This window comes from Pectinophora gossypiella, chromosome 2, assembly GCF_024362695.1.
Source record: "Pectinophora gossypiella chromosome 2, ilPecGoss1.1, whole genome shotgun sequence".
NCBI classification, from domain to species: domain Eukaryota; kingdom Metazoa; phylum Arthropoda; class Insecta; order Lepidoptera; family Gelechiidae; genus Pectinophora; species Pectinophora gossypiella.
Genome location: NC_065405.1, coordinates 12,104,544 through 12,120,980, shown reverse-complemented (window position 1 = coordinate 12,120,980; position 16,437 = coordinate 12,104,544). Strand labels below are relative to the sequence as shown.

Sequence of the window (16,437 nt, the reverse complement as noted above, 5' to 3'; positions counted from 1 at the left end):
ACAGCCACTCGTCGACACGTCCACGTCGGTACCAGTGACCCAAATGACATTTAAAAAAGGTATACCTCTCAAGACTGTACATCGCTTAACCAAGCTTTCTGATTAGAGGCTACAATTTTCAGATTATGAAGACTACGAAAGCGAGGACCTTGATAGTGACGATATCGAACGGGACCGGGGCACATATGAGATCATTATTGATGGAATGGGGGCCACAGAGGATAAGGGCCACGCGCCGCCGGTACCCATACCAGGGGGAGGGGGCTCTGGGCCCCCGCGCGAGCCCCCCCGTGAAGCCGCCAGGTCCGCTGCAGTGAGACCCTGCGACACCAGCGCGGAACTTTTCACACTACAGTCCACGAGGTTAAACGCAGCGCAGCCGTTGAAAGGGAAACTGACTAACTGCCATAATTCGGGATGCGAGAGGTAAGAATTTCCACTAAACTGTCCTACGGCAGATACAGAGTAGTATGAAAATAAATCGACTTAATATAATATCACTTCATAGGTTATTACTTTTTACACCACTAAAAGAGACACACTCGGTGTTGAATTTTTACTCATTTTACGGAGTTTTAATTTTGTGATGAATGTGTACAGAATTATATCGATCACAAACTATAATTTATTTGACAGCTTCCCCTTCTCTTAAAATAAGCGCAAGAAAGAGATAATTCTAGTTTGAGTCCTGTAAAGTTAAGTTAAAATTAAGTTGGTGGTTGTCCAAATAGGCACCAATAGCTGCTCAACTAAAGGGAAGAAATCCTTCGTCATAAACAATATGTAATCTAACGGCAACATTGTCCACAGACCGTTTAGCGTGCAGAAGATCCCGCACAGCAATCTGATCCTTCTAGTGGTAGACACACTATGCCCGTGCGGCGCCAAGCGGCTGGACGTGCGGCCGCGCGAGGCGCCGCCGCGGCACGCCTGCCGCCGACACCCTGCGCACGCGCACCGACGACGGCCCCGACACTGCGTCTCATACCATCCTGAGGTACACTCTCTATGAAATTCAGGAATGCCTAATAATTGACACATGCCTAACACTGACACTAGCCACCAAACACTTACTTACCACACTTACCACCAAAATTTTCCTTTTTTCACCGGAAGACAGAGAATTAATCCTGAAGTCCGTCGTCAATGATATTCAGTATTTAACTTACCAGTGTGGTGTAACCATTCTCATGTCTCCGTGATTAATAGGTACTACAAATATATACGACAACCATTGGGCACCGTCAAAGTTAGAAACCGCTAAACCAGGACAACTCCTTTTCCTACATTGATTTAGCGAAGGAAGCATTGCAGTAGTCGTCAAATTGCCCTTAGAAGGCTTGATTTTGTATCGTCATTGTTAGTGGTTCTGTGGTGAAAAATCTTTATTAAAAGATCGACATGTCAACTATTCCTGGAGATTACTTTCCCAACTCTTTGTTATTTTATTTGCAGGAAATCGAAATCCAATCCTGCGGGCGCGGTGACCGGATTCGATCGCTACACGGCCTGTCGGCAGTCATCGTACTCCAGGTGTGGCTGTCACTCGCCACGTGACTGCCGCAATCATAAACTACAACACCAACTAAAACCCCAGCATTCCTGGTGTAAAACGTCGCCTTTGAAGCTTTTTGGACGTTGCAAAGTTAGTATTCAGTTTAAAATGGTAATATAAATGGTGTTCATAAAGAAAGCTTCGTCCGGCGGGCGTTCGTGTGTTCAAGAGTCGTGTGTGTGGCAAACGTTCGTATGGTGTGATGAGGAACTGAACTCGCTGGATCGCTAGCGTTGCTATATGCTCGTAAAGCCCAGAGTTCCAGACACAATAGTTAAACAATGGGATTTTGAAAGGACATTGGGCCTTACGACCATATAGCACTAACGTGCGCGCATCCCAGCGGCAATCCGGGTGTAGTTCTCGTCTATGAAGAGGTTAAAGTTTTGATCAATTTTTACCGACTGAAGTTTTGGTCCGACCAAGTGAACTTTTGATCTTGTTTTGAGACAGGATTATCTATTCGAATTAGGATACGATTATAATAAAAAAAGTACTTCCCCTCTGTTAAGTTGATCACTTTCATATTGTAACTATAATGCAGATGCATACAGTAAATAGGTAGGTAACGAATATCTTGTTAAATTTAATTGAAGATTATCACAAACTTGGAGATCTTATAAATTATAGCTAATGTTAATAGGTATTGAAAGGTAATTATTGTAAAATAATAAATATCGTTTGAAACTGTTTTAGAAAAATTTACCTATGTTGAACCTAACTCGTTTTGTTTCTTGACATCTGTCGTTCAATTAATCGCAAACTTATTGACTAGTTGCATAGTTGATGTAAATATATCTAGTGTTTTATTTGTAGATGTTTATTTGCTGACTTTGTGTGTGCCTGTCTAATTGTATGTATAAGGTCGTATCGTTGAGACTGTGTCGCGGCATCTTCTATATTTAAGACTATGGTGCACGAAGACATTGTGTCGACCTCATTGCTGCCTGTACTTGTACACGGAAGGGCCTGGTAATTTATTGTGTGTTGCCGTGTTGTTAATATAAGGGCAATAACCCCGGTCGACCTGCGTCCGAGTGCGTGGTACTTGGGACAATACTCGCTAGCTTAGTGTTCAGGCGGCGGCGGCACAGTCCCTCGGGCCTTCTCATTCGTCTAGTTGTTAGATTTTCTCGCCTAATCTTCGAATAATGTTGTATTGGAGAAACTAAATGGTTTCCCTATTTTTATTGTACATATTTTACTAACTTGGCCTATTACGATATAAGGCGTGTGTTGCTGATGTTTGAATCGTTCGTTCGACTTCTACTGTCGTTCATGTTATCGATCTGACAGCAATTAGTTCGCATATCATTTACAATTGTTTGAAACAGTAATTAATAATACACATCCTACTCGTATCTCTCATACGTAAGTTTTAAACATTCGCAATGTACGATAATAAGCATATTTAATAACTCGTTTGTACCTATCCTAAATGTGAATGTTGCATAGGAATAAAATTCAGATCCATTAACCTAACATTAATAGGGTTTTATAATTCATATCGATTAGTCCTATTTACACTTCGCTTGCTGTTGTCCACTCTCAGATAAACTGTGTAAATTATAATTTCTTATAGATGTCTAAAATTTACATTAAATAGGTTTTTAGACAAGTACCAGTGTGTATAAAGTTCTTATTTGTTGATATATTGTACGTAACTGTTTAGATGACGCACCACTTATCTTGCGTGCGGTACAGTAAGCAATTATATATGATATCTACGCACAATATCAGAGTTTAAATTTAATGTACAATATATTTATTATATCGCTAATATTAACAGTACAAAAATCAATTACACAGCTATCATAATCATATCACACATTGAGTGCCAAACTACAGTATTTGTTTCGCAAATCAGATATTGCCATACGATGGCTTGTACAGGACAATGGCAAGCTTATAATACAATTTATATAAAAGCGGATTGATCACAGTAATCGCAAGTTTTCAATAGCAATACATGTTAAGAATTATCAAAATGTAGGCAGTGTACACAAGTACAGGTATTATGGAACGGACAATATTTTAAGAGATATTTTTTGCTAGTTCTTCTAGAATTGTATACGTTTTACGAACGAGGAGGTACATTTAAAGCACATTTTATATCGTCTATACCAGTCCTGAGGAAGCGAACTCTTATTTTAACATTAGAAGCCACACACGACAACGTCGCTTGAAAAATCAAACGTCTTTTTGTACGTGCAAGGGTTATCCCGAAGATGTCAACAATTTCCACTAACTTGGCTAAAAATTAATCTACCAAAAAAGTAGGAGGCGATCTAGTGTCAAAATAGAGAAAGACTGCCTGGGATTACTGTAATCAATACGCGCATATCATCGGATACACATAATCATACTAACGTACCTAACGCAATACTGTAAACAGATGGAGGACGCTTTTGAGAATTGTACATTTTGTATAAATAATACAGTAAGGAGTCGATATAATGGCGTAGTTTGTTTTAAAGGTGAGTGGCGGACGACTGGTAACGTATTGAAAGTGCTTCTCGTAAGCGTAGAGTCTTCCATAGCAGTCGAACGCGGGATGTTTACTGTAACGTCTAAGTATTAAACGATAATAATAGTGTATACTTATCATAGCATAGGCTGGGGCGTCTCGGACGGTGTGCAGACCGTTTACGTGCACTTCGCGGGGTTTAGCTGTACGTAACGATAGACACAAGACAAATACCTCGTTTATTTACGCAAACGTAATAGCTAGACAGATTTAGTGTTTGTTTCGCGTTGATTTCTCGGACATATCAATTCAGGCACCAAATGAGACTATAGCGTAAGCGTTTTTGAATATTTTCGATTGTAATAGTTTCGTGTAACGATGTAAGTCGGTTAGTTTATGTGGGGTGCTGTCAGCTATGGTGTACGGTGTGGGGCGGGCAGGCGTGTAGTTTACTGAATTTTGGGAATTACTAAATGGTAGAGAATAAAACACGTTAGCAATACCCAAAGTTGAGTAAGACACAAAGCTGCCTGTCTTGGTGTTAAGGGGAGTGTTGTTAGTGATTTTATAAATTGTTAGATATCTTTCAAAAGCAAATGTTGTTTAACTTTTGTAAAGTACGCTAAACAATTGTGTAGTGGACAATAACGGTGGCGGACACTTCAATGAACTAACCGAACAATAAATTTGTACGTGCAATAAGTTTGTGTAAGGAAGAACAGTGATCTTAAACTTTGCCACTTTTACTACAATGTACGGTTTTCTATAAAATGTAAGGCTATTTTGGTTAAATCTCACTGTCATCCCTCGTTAAAGCTTTTAGAAGTAAATTATTCGAAATTTTTACAAGTTAAACCAAATTTTCGGTGAGCAAATTTCGATGTCACTGTTTGTAATATGAAAATTATTTTTCTTATACTTAGTTAAAGTCATAGTTGTATCGTATTGGGCACGGCCGACTCGGAACATGGTTCTCTAGTGTAATTCTAGTCAAATACTGTTCTTTTTGTTACTTGCCAGTTCATGCTATAGATATACCGTAATTAAAACAATAAAGTTCTCTTATAACATTGTGGATTACTGTTTCATTGTCGTATGCTAAGACTGAAAAAAAATGTTGAAGCCAAAAACTATCAAACATAGATCTCTATCAATAAGTAAAAAATCTCATTAAAATTTGTAACTAAAATTCCTTCGCCTTCCACTAACTCCATCCATTTAACAAATCTGTCCTATCCAATACTCCTACTGCTCACTTTTAGTAATCTATAACCGCCACTTTACCAACCACACATCATAACATAAGCACACGGCTATATCCCAATTGGGTAGTCAGAGGTACATCTATCCCAAGATGAACTAAGTACCCATACCTCATCGAGCTTTCTGTTAGACCAACGCGATAGGTGGTGAGCCGTATCAACCACCAGATTATATTCTCTCTTTTATATTCTCACTTAGCTTACCGGATGTCAATTAAAACACGAAATTTTTGATAAATCTATATGGTCTTATGGAAATTAAATTTAAAAATCATGGACAATGAGGCTTACATTTACATGTACAAACTGGCGGCGAATACGATGTCTCTCTTGAGCAGTTTGATTGCGTCACTGAATTTGTTCTCTAAGTCTGTATTACCGATGTTCTTGGCCGCTTGGCACAGCTGGCGCATCACCTCTTCAAGACGACGCATACATCTGATTATTGAACCTGAAAGTCGAAGATATTATGTTTATTTCGCTGATTCATTCAGGACATAAGCAGCCTGTATAACTGTTGGCTAAAACTATTCTCAATAGTCAATGATTCGTCGGTCATCAATACTATGCGGTAAACAACATGTCATATGCAATTTTGATTCCCGAGTCCCTTTAGCTAACCGAAGATTATTCAAAGATTCCAATATTGCTAAATGACATTTGTTGCAATATTGCTTTTTTTGATGAATTGATTCAATATGGCGTTTTTACCCACTGACCTGAGAGGGTAGGGAAGGAAATCTGAAGGAAAAGCCAACAATTTCAGGTATCCGATATTATGTGCTTTAATTAATTTCAGGTAAGGTCATATATCGGAAACATCCTTTTTTAGGACAACCAGGCAGCTAAGATAGTTCCTAACCTAAGTAGGGACCTCAAAAATTTATTATTGATAGTCCCCCCCATCTGGTACACTCCTGGACTCGAATCTAAGACCTCCAGATCGAGAAACGAACGCTCTTATCGCTTGGCAAAATCCAGCACTTACCCTCAAAGACGTCAGTCATCTTGCATATCTGAAGGAAGCTGGCGCCTTTGGCCCAAGCCAGCACCACGTCCATGAGTGTGTACTTGAACTTGCCAACATACTCGTCCTCATCCAGGTCCATCTTCGCGTCTAACGACACCTTCGCTATTCTTCGGGCAAATTCCTGGAGGAAAATCGATGGAAATGAGGTTTCTTCATTCTTTATTGTGCGGATTGTATTCACCAACCCTGGTGTCAGAGTTATTATTAAGGTGCTTAGGTCAAAGTCGTCGGTCCAATGCAAATTATCATTTTTTTAAAGGATCTTATAAAACGTATAAATGTTACCAATAGGGATGTCGTTACATGAGACATGTCACGACTTTCGTGGCTCAATAACAACCCTGATACCAGGGTTGATAAATCGGTTATCGAAATTACAACCTAAGCGAGAGAAGAATAAGGACGTTCTTACCTGCAGTTGTCTGAGGACACCTCTGAGCTCTTCTCCCGTCGCGGAGGATTGATTGGAGTTCTCGTCGCACACGAAACAACTGACGAGGGACGCGCTCTGCTCAGACGTCAGGTTGTTGAAGACACCGTTGAATATCAACTCCGTTAGTAAGAGTTCATCCGCACTGAAGGTTTACAGTTATTTAAATTATTGTATAGCCTAGGCTAGGAGTGACAAGGAAAACCTAGTTATATTTAGAAAGGATGCCTACCGCATTGACAAGTGGGTCTGGTCCTGGTGGAAGCTCGCTGAGAACGTCGAAATACGGGGAGATGAAGGAGAAATCTTTGTTTTTTTTTTTCTTTAGGTTGATCAAATCAAATTATTTTTTACATAAAACCAGTCCAATATCCAGTATCTTCTAAGCACTATTATATTGCAGCAATGTAATAACACGAAACATAAATCTGGAGTAAATATAAATATACCCTAACTTTGGTACGGTTATGCGGTCATAGGCCAAACGAGAAAGCCAAAGAAGGCCACTAAGACTAGAAACCACAATTTTTTACAATAATCAGTATTTTTTAACGTTTTAATGGAAACGAACCTGCTCAGCTCGCAAGCTATCCGTCCCTTCAGTTCTATCACATCAGCAGCGGTACAATACCCGAGCCTTCTCAGGACTCGCTTCCTCTTCTTCAACTCGTCCATTTGTAATATGCTCTTAGCTTTCTTCAGTTCATTCTTAGCTTGTTGTAGGTCTTCGTACATCTCTTGCTTCCTTTCGTAAGCTGCTGTAAGGGCGCCTCGGTTTTTGTCGTTGTGTAAGGGATGTGCGTATAACCTGGAAGAAATATTCGTTACCATAAGAATTAGGTTTTATTTTTGATACAATTTCCAGGAAAACCTCGAAGATATGAATTCTTGCTGACTTTCATTATTAGTTACTGCTTTATAATGCATATTTTTTCTACGGCCGCTATGGCTGATTCTTCAATTGTCACTTTAAAACTGTAATTAAACCTAGCTTTGAAGAAAAAAATCTTGCTGAAGCCTTAGAAATATATTCACAGCAGTTTTACTTTATTTTATTCAAAAAAACTAAACTACTATAACCAACTTACCTTTCCTCTAACTGTTTGATCCTATCCACGCACTCTTTGAACACTGGCTCTTCAATTTTCATGTCCTTTATTGGATTTAGGAGCGGGGGTCCCTCAGGGAAGCGTTTTTTGACCTCTCCTATTGTTTTTAGTACCGACTTACGACTGTCGGCCGGTCGCAGATCTTTTGGATAGTACACACGCAGTGAACTGATCTGGTAGATTAACGTATGAAGAACTGGCACTACTTCCACGTCACCTGTCTAATGGAACAAGTAAAACGAGGTTATAATCGATATCCAATTGCATTCAACAGAGGTAACTCACAAATCACATTTTATCCTGGCAGTATATGACTTTCACATCAGTATTTCTGGCTTTAAAACGCTGTTGTGTAGTAAATATGACAATGTGTCAAACGTGTATCAATATCAATTGCAGGATAAAAGAGTCTCGTCTTCAACTCTTCTCTATACCCAGATTTAGATAATAGCGCCATCTCTTTCATGGCATGTAACGGTTGAGAGCACTTGGCGGAACCCACTGCGTAGCGTAGCAACTTTTTAGCCCAAAAGTCATCTCGGATTCTGGTAAAGTGCCCATCCTACTCAGCCTAGTCACATTTTAAGTGGTATAATTACCACAATACATAACATAAACATAAATAGCCTATAAACGTCCCACTGCTGAGCCTCCCCTTAATTAACTGAAGAGGAATGGAGCATACTCCACCACGCTACTCCAGTGTCCAGCCCGGGATCAAGGGCTAAACCAAAACCACAGGACCACATTAAAATCGCAAAATAAAGTACACAAACTTACCTCCCCTGGAGGACAAGGCACATTAGTCTCAGCGTCATCTTCCCCCGCCTTCTTCACATGAAGCAGTATGTCGACCACAATAACGGCCTCCGCGGACAGAGGGTTCACCTCCTGTCCCTTCTTGCCCTTCTTGTCCATCTTGTGTCTGAAGTTCACTATTATGCCCCAGTCGTATTCGTACTTCTCCGTCTTTACCTGTTGTAAAACACGTTTGAATGATATAAAGATTGATGCTATTACGTATTTTTGTAGGGAGTTCTTAGGCTTTCATATCACCTCTTTCTAAAAATATTCGATGTCCTGCTGGACGTACATTTGCGTTAACAATTATACTCATTTAGAGCATGATTGTTTGAGTTTAAGAAATTAAAAGAATTTCACGAGCGTGCGATGAACACGCGCGTGAAATCAATCAATTATTTCTATCTATATGGGATTTACATACATATTTATCACTGTCACTGTTAATAGTCGTAATCGTTTGCAACTTGGCCCCCAGACTTACTGTCAATTAATAAAGGCACCTACTCCGGAGTTTAAATAACTCTGCTCCAAAAGGCTTACTCAAGTTGACATTTTGCCTTGACGTCTCAAAATGAAACAAAAAATATGAGCAGCCTCTCAAAATGTCTTGACTTTTTAAAAGACGATTACCTTGACAAGTCTTCCAGGCTGCAGGAAAGGTTTCAGATACTCCGGCCGTGTGATGAAGGAGCGGAACTGTCCACCAAGGATGTCTAGTTGCGTCCTGATGTTACAATACGACGCTATGGAATGCTCATTTTCAACTGCTATTGCATCGTACTCTTTCTGTTTAAGTTTTACCTCTGTTGAAAGAAAAGAGATAGTTATAATTACACAATTCAATTCCATTATACTTTATTGAGTATCTAGGGAAAAAATGAAGTATAGTGAGACTTATTTCTAATCTTCCTCTTCAGTGTTGGTAAGGTTGATAACCGACCTTACAACTCTGGTGTCAGGGTTATTATTGAACAGCCAATAACCCTGACTGATGTCATTATAACGCAGGTTCTTCAGCATGCTGCAGTAAGTAGTATTTCTTATATAGCAACATGAATTTCATCATCAACGATGCCACGGTATTATCTGTGTAGGGTGATATGATAGAATGCAAACGACTTACTTTCGATTAAATCTGGAATAGCGGCTTGGTTCTGAAACTGGAAGAAACTTCTCTCTAGCATATATTCTGGATTTATTTCTTCCACTCTTAAGAGATTGAGTACCTGTAAAATGTAGTTGAAGGTTAATATTTGTGTCTACGTTAAAATACCGAGTCGGAATTATCCAGTGAGGGCTCTTAACAACAAAATACCTAAGACTTAGAATTATGCACTTTGGACGCTTTTTCGTACAAAATTCAAATTGGTTTCGTGTAATTCCAGCCTTCCAAGTACTATGGGAGCGCGCACATTGGGTGCGTGCGAGTTGGTCGTCGTAAACCAGAACTGTAATCTTGCAACTCAGTTTCTATTTTGACAGATAGAAATCCTGTTCTGTGATTGGTTGAAACTAACACCTCCTGTCAATTCATTAACATTTTAGCCAATCACAAGATAGGATTCTACCTGTCAATATAGAAACTGAGTGATACGAACACCCCCCAGTATCTGTACGTTTACTTGCGAGACGTATTGGTAACAAAACTTATCTAAAGTGTGAGCAGAGTTCTTTAATTATTGGAGAAAATACATGGTTAAACAACGAAAGATTTGGAACTTAGAACAACTTACCATGTTATAAGTGAGGTGGAACGCCGAGTTGATGGGATCGGCCTTGCCTTGCACCATGGTCTTGACGATTGTAGGCGTCATCTTCTGATCGATCATGAGAATCACTATACCCTTGTCATCGAGACCACGTCGACCCGCCCGACCAGACATCTGGATGTATTCGCCTGACGAGATCTGAAATAATATCAATAGCTCTTTTTCTTGTCGTGTCTCTCCATTACTGGAGGTTGGCGATCAGCTCATGGAATGTGTCTGCTCCTAGCCAAACAGAATAGCTCTTCGACTGTCACCATCTTCGTACACACCTTGATGTCTAACCCTATCCTGGGCCTTCCCACACGTATACGACCCAAGATTTTGCCCGAGAATATAACTTGAAGCAGGCGATATCTGTCTTTTTATTAATAGGCGCTTACTTAAAATTTCGGGATACAGGTCCACACTAGACAATGTAAAACCTAGTGTGATTGGCGTCTCGACAGTGGGATAAATTTATCGAAGGGCATGCGATCCAAGATTCTCCTTCCGCGTAGTCTCCGTGTCCCATAATAACCAGAGATATTTCAGATCGCCGATATCAACGCACTCCCAACCAGGTGTTTTTGCCCCTCTTTCAACACTTATCGCTATCGGCTAACTTCGGGATACTTTCCGACATAATTCTCTCGGGCTACTACTGTCTGCTAGCTTATGTGCAGTGTGATATTTGCTTTATTTTTATAAGAAAGAAAGAAACATTTATTATTTTCGGACACCACAGACAGAGAGGTATAAGCAAGATGTGCAAATTACTACTTACGAATCGAAAGTCCTTCCCGTCGTATTTCTGGCAGTTTGTGAAAACTACTGTCCTGGCAGGCATGTTCAGACCCATGGCGAATGTTTCAGTAGCGAATAATGCCTGCAAATAAATAACAAAACATAAGCTCATGACCCTATTCCCAATTGGATCAACGTGATAAGTGGTGACCCATCTCGCCGCAAATAAATATTAAATAAAATATTAATGTTATTTACGAAAATTATAAGAAGCTATTTATCATCATGATCAACATTATGTCGAGGTTTAAAGAATGATACTACAAACTGGTACATACAAATGTATTTGCTATCCTGAAATTTCCAAATACAACATTTACCTTTGAGTAAACATAGACATTACGCACGTAGGATTGACCACAATTTGGGCTGTTTGCTCTTTGGTCACAAAATGCTAAATATAATATTATGTTAATTTGCAATCTTACCTTTATAAGTCCCAAGCCGAACAAGATCTCAATGGTTTCCTTCAATATGGGCAGAAGCCCTCCGTGATGGATGCCGATGCCTCTCCTGAGGAGTGGTATGACGTTTTCCACCTGTGGCAGCTTCCTGTCTTCCTCGGAAAGCACGTCCATTGCGTTGTTGAACACCTCGTCTACCAACTTCTTCTCCTCAACTACGAATAAAGTCGGTAATTACATTTTTAAAGCACGCCAACCTCACCCCATCACTCGAGTATCATTAAGAGTATTTTTCAGAGACTTTTAGTATGATAACAGAATTCCACGCGAGATATAGTTCTAGTTGCGGTTAGTTATAGTTATGGGACAGAAAGCTATTGATGTATAAAGAACTCACTGGTATTAAAGTCCAGCTTGGCCATCTGCATAGCATAAGCCTCGCAGTCTTTCTTGCTGAAGCTGAATATGATGACAGGCGCGAAGTTCCGTTCCATGATCATCTTGACAATGTTGAAGATGTTCGTCTGGTTGTTCCCCTTGGGCCCGCCGCGGCGGCCGCGCTGGTCACCCTTGCCGGCGTCGCCCGCGTTGTTCAGCACCGCCATCGCTGTGTTGAAGTTGTCTTCCTTAAATTGTCCCTGAGAAACAAGTATAAGCATAGTATCTTACAGCCTTGTTACTCAACCTTGGTATAAAAGTCAAGAATGCATTTAACTGTTTATCATACCAGGTGTGACGGAAAATTCTATCTACGGACAACTAGACGTCAGCGGGCATAATATCATCCCTATGTTGTGGATATACTAAATAAATCAAAATACGCCAATCAAAAATACAATGTAATGGCAGAAGCATTATATAAAAATATTATTGCTTGATATTTGGATCATATTATGTATAGAATCTAGGAGCTCGGTGGCGCAGCGGTAAACGCGCTCGGTCTGCGATTGTTGAAGTTAAGCAACTTTCGCAAAGGCCGGTCATAGGATGGGTGACCGCAAAAAAAAGTTTTCATGTCGAGCTCCTCCGTGCTTCGGAAGGCCCGTTAAGCCGTTGGTCCCGGCTGCATTAGCAGTCGTTAATAACCATCAATCAGCACTGGGCCCGCGTGATGGTTTAAGGCCCGTTCTCCCTATCCATCCTTAGGGAAGGCCCGTGCCCCAGCAGTGGGATCGTTAATGGGCTGATGATGATGATGTATAGAATGATGTTGCTACCTATATTGCTTTTCTTTATTTCGATCACAATAAAGGGTGGTAGATGTAATTGTGCCCAGGTGTAATAAAAAGGGCCATCATTTATTATTATTTTATACCCTAAAACAAAGATAAAATACATACATACATACATAAACTCACGCCCGTAATCCCTAATGGGGTGGGCAGAGCCACAAGTAATCAAAGACAACTTGCAGCCACTGTTGATACGATGTCGTAAGTTGGATATGATAAACCTTATGGTGATAAGGGATCAGCCTATCACCCATAACATTAGTCCAAAAGATGGATATGTCTGTTGTCCAAGAAATTAGAAGGTTAAACGAAGGGAAATCTATACAGCGCCACCTATATTGTTTGTTTATTGCTTTAAAATACAAAGCATTTTTACACATAATTTATCGTCACATAAGTCATAGGCGAGCTTATCCCTAATTGGGATTGTTTTTGAGAAACATAACCTGGAAAGTCCCTCATTGTCTGTCTGTTGCATAAATATCACTCACTCACTCACTCACTCACTCACTCACTCTCTTACACAATTTCAGTTAGAAACAGGCTTACCAACTTAGGGGTTTTCCCCCCAAATTTAGGGGGTAAATAAGTGGGAAGGGATTTTTTTAGGGGCGTTCTATTTTTAGAGGTATTTTAGGGAGTTTTTGTCATATTTGAAATGTCAACATGTATGATTTCAAAAGCTCAGAACCAGAAGAAAATGACATATTTCAAATATTCGATAATCTATGAATAAAGAATATTAAACAATATTATTTGTCATTTAATATAATCATTATTCCTTTTTTAATTAAATATGTTTGATACATGTCACATATATGAGGCACATTTCTTTTTACCCGGGTATATATTTTTTCAGTACGGGTACTATTATTTATTCTCATTTTAATAATAACATTTTTTTAGGGGGATTCTAGTAATTGTAGCAATATTAGGGGTTTTTAACTTCAGCTTTAGGGATATAAATTTTTAGGAGTTGGTAACACTGGTAAGAAAGTTCATCTAACCTTTTCATCAACAACAAGATGTATCCCGTCTCCTCCAGCAGGGAAGACGTAATGTTGCAGCGGAGTGGGGCGGTACTCGGTGTAGACCACGTGGCAGGGCTGTGAGTGCAGTCTGCACACCCACTCGGCAAACTGACGCGCGTTGGGGATCGTGGCTGAGAGAAACACGTAGTGCACGTTGTCGGGGAGGAGAATCAGGGTTTCTGTTAAACAATTTATTATTAATTTAATAATTTATTGTACTCAGGATAACACAGAAACAATATGACAACAGACCTACTTATTCGTAGCAACAGACAGATAGACAAAAGACACAACTTATTTGTAACAGAAATTTGTTCCAGCAACAACAATGTACAATCAAAGAGCAAAAGTGCAGCCACTGAGCTGAGCGAGTGCAGCGATTATTTGTAAACAGTGGGGAAATTATGACCCATTAGTTGTCGTAATTATAAATTTTATTTGTTGATCATGATTTTCACAGTAACTTTCGGAAAGAATCGTCGTGCGTTTATCTGAATTTTACTAGAATGCGTAATATCTGAATTTTTAATTGGATCGTGTACTTGGTTCTGGTTACTAAATAAAGGCAGATCTAAAAGTAAAGAAAAACATGTTCTTTTTCTCTTTAACTTATTTATGAATTTTAATCAAGAAAAACGTAATAATAAGTCCAACATTTTATCACGTTTCTATGACATCACAGTGTGCTTTTTCATACATATTCCATAGTAATTTCATGTTTTGACGTTCAGTAAAAAATAACTGATTTGACTAGTTGGAAACTAGCCTATTTCATGTCTAAGAAAACAGACTCACTTTAATACTCAAAATAAACTATGAAATAAAACAGCATAAATAAAATAACGACAAATTAGGTAGGGCAATGAAAGTTGTTCTTACCTTCCCAGACAACACCTCTCTCCTTATCTCTCATGTAATGAATTTCGTCAAATACCACCCATCCCACTTCACGCATTATCTCTGATCCTCTGTACAGCATATTCCTCAGAATCTGTGGCCATTAAAGAAAATGGTTTACCAGAATATCCAATGTTTTACTTCCTGAATATTGATATATATCAGCAGTCTTTAAGTCAAAAACTTTCACCTTGGTTGAAAACTATGACCAATGGGTATGACTACTAAATAGAGAATCTTATAAGAATAAGTTTATTAACATTTTATTTAGACTGTATGTACCTAAGCAAAGAGTGGATTAAGTGATCCCACCACTAGGCAAAGGCTATCATCAGTGGAATCAGTCTTCAATCTTTTTCTTCTATCATGTAGGTTGTGAGGTTGATCATCAACCCTGTCAATCAGGGTTATTATTGAGCTGCCAAAGGTGGCAAAAAGAATCAGTGTAATATAAATATAGTATACATATAAGTATACTCACCTCAGTGGTCATAATAAGACATGAAGCAGATGGATTGATGGTAACATCTCCGGTGATGAGCCCTACATCATGGAACTCCTCAGAAAACTCTCTGTACTTCTGATTTGACAATGCCTTTATTGGTGTAGTGTAAATTACCCTCTGTTTATTCTTCAATGACAGGGCTATAGCATATCTTAAAAAGCAAATACATAATAGTAGTTAGTTTGTTTATAGAATAGGATTTATTGATTTTATTTTAACAATTACATTGTAATAATTGATTCTATTGATTTGCTTGTTGCTAATCTTGTACAATACAATTTATATTTTTGTATCAAGTTTTCATGAATTATTTCACATTTAATCACACAGTACTTGGGTGATGATTTATAATAAAAAACTAAAAGTTGTACTTACTCAGCCACCACTGTTTTACCAGCAGAAGTGTGAGCGGATACCAGAACAGATTGTAAGTTATCAATACACAGTATAGCTTCTTTCTGAAACGGATCCAGTATGAAACTGTACTGTTTCGCGGGCTCAGAGGATATCTGCACTAGCGGCGCGTAGTCATGGTTCGGAGGTATGGCCACCTCGTGTGTGCAACCCTCATGAGTCTCCAATGTGTGTATCACAATACGCGAAGCAAGGAGCTCAAGACTGAAATGTCCCAATACTTAATGAGTACAATATAGAGCGAGTATCATATTTAAAAGTTAAAAATTTCAAAGATACTTACTTCACGTCACTTATAAGATCCGGATCATCTTCCTCTGGTTTCGACTTTTTTGTCGTATCTGCGTATTCTACCTCCTCATGCGGTCGTTTATTACTTGTAGTAGCCTGCACGTCTTTCTTTTCACTACAAATTAAAAAAATATTCACTTTAAAGTATGAAAACATACAAAATAACAAGCGTTAGAGGTTAGGGGAAAACTTACGACGATTCTTCATCTTTCTCGATGTTTGGAAAATGGATTATAGCTGCATTTGATTCTGTTTCATCAAAACAATCAAATAGATTATTTATATCAGCCATTTTACAGCGAATTTCCAATTTATCCTAATAGAAAATATTAGCACACTGCATAATGGACAGACAAGTCAATCAACAAACTTTTTTTTAATTTCAAAAGATCCGACATTCGGATACAAGAATTCACTGTGTAATCGATTAAATTATAATTATTTATCGATTTTT

At 38.9% G+C, this 16,437-nt stretch overlaps 2 protein-coding genes across 3 annotated transcripts in view; one reads left to right on the top strand and one right to left on the bottom strand.

Moving 5' to 3' along the window:
* LOC126372804 (voltage-dependent calcium channel subunit alpha-2/delta-3) overlaps positions 1–5,097 on the top strand; it is a 76,156-nt gene extending 71,059 nt beyond the window's left edge. For both annotated transcript variants that reach the window (XM_050018715.1, XM_050018707.1), the window contains 3 exons: positions 123–426; positions 811–997; positions 1,456–5,097. In XM_050018715.1, the coding sequence (XP_049874672.1) occupies positions 123–426; positions 811–997; positions 1,456–1,557 (593 nt within the window). In that variant the 3' untranslated portion in view covers positions 1,558–5,097. The remainder of the gene's footprint in view (positions 1–122; positions 427–810; positions 998–1,455) is intronic.
* A 414-nt stretch (positions 5,098–5,511) lies between these two features.
* LOC126372832 (exosome RNA helicase MTR4) lies at positions 5,512–16,343 on the bottom strand. Its single transcript, XM_050018744.1, has 18 exons — positions 16,178–16,343; positions 15,976–16,098; positions 15,654–15,896; positions 15,255–15,429; positions 14,756–14,867; positions 13,853–14,055; positions 12,011–12,251; positions 11,638–11,828; positions 11,190–11,291; positions 10,391–10,564; positions 9,781–9,883; positions 9,288–9,460; positions 8,634–8,828; positions 7,833–8,074; positions 7,316–7,552; positions 6,727–6,889; positions 6,273–6,435; positions 5,512–5,735 (listed from the first exon to the last, which is right to left on the bottom strand). Exons 1-18 carry the CDS (start codon positions 16,273–16,275, stop codon positions 5,578–5,580), a joined length of 3,096 nt encoding a protein of 1,031 aa, XP_049874701.1. The 5' UTR covers positions 16,276–16,343; the 3' UTR covers positions 5,512–5,577.
* Between the last annotated feature and the right edge of the window lie 94 nt (positions 16,344–16,437).

Coding starts and splice junctions, on each gene's coding strand:
- LOC126372832 (XM_050018744.1), bottom strand. CDS start 16,275: ATGGCTGATATAAATAATCTATTTGATTGTTTTGATGAAACAGAATCA. Junction 15,430..15,653: donor GGTAAAACAGTGGTGGCTGA/GTAAGTACAACT, acceptor TTGCTTTTTAAG/ATATGCTATAGCCCTGTCAT. Junction 14,868..15,254: donor GTCTTATTATGACCACTGAG/GTGAGTATACTT, acceptor TAATGGCCACAG/ATTCTGAGGAATATGCTGTA.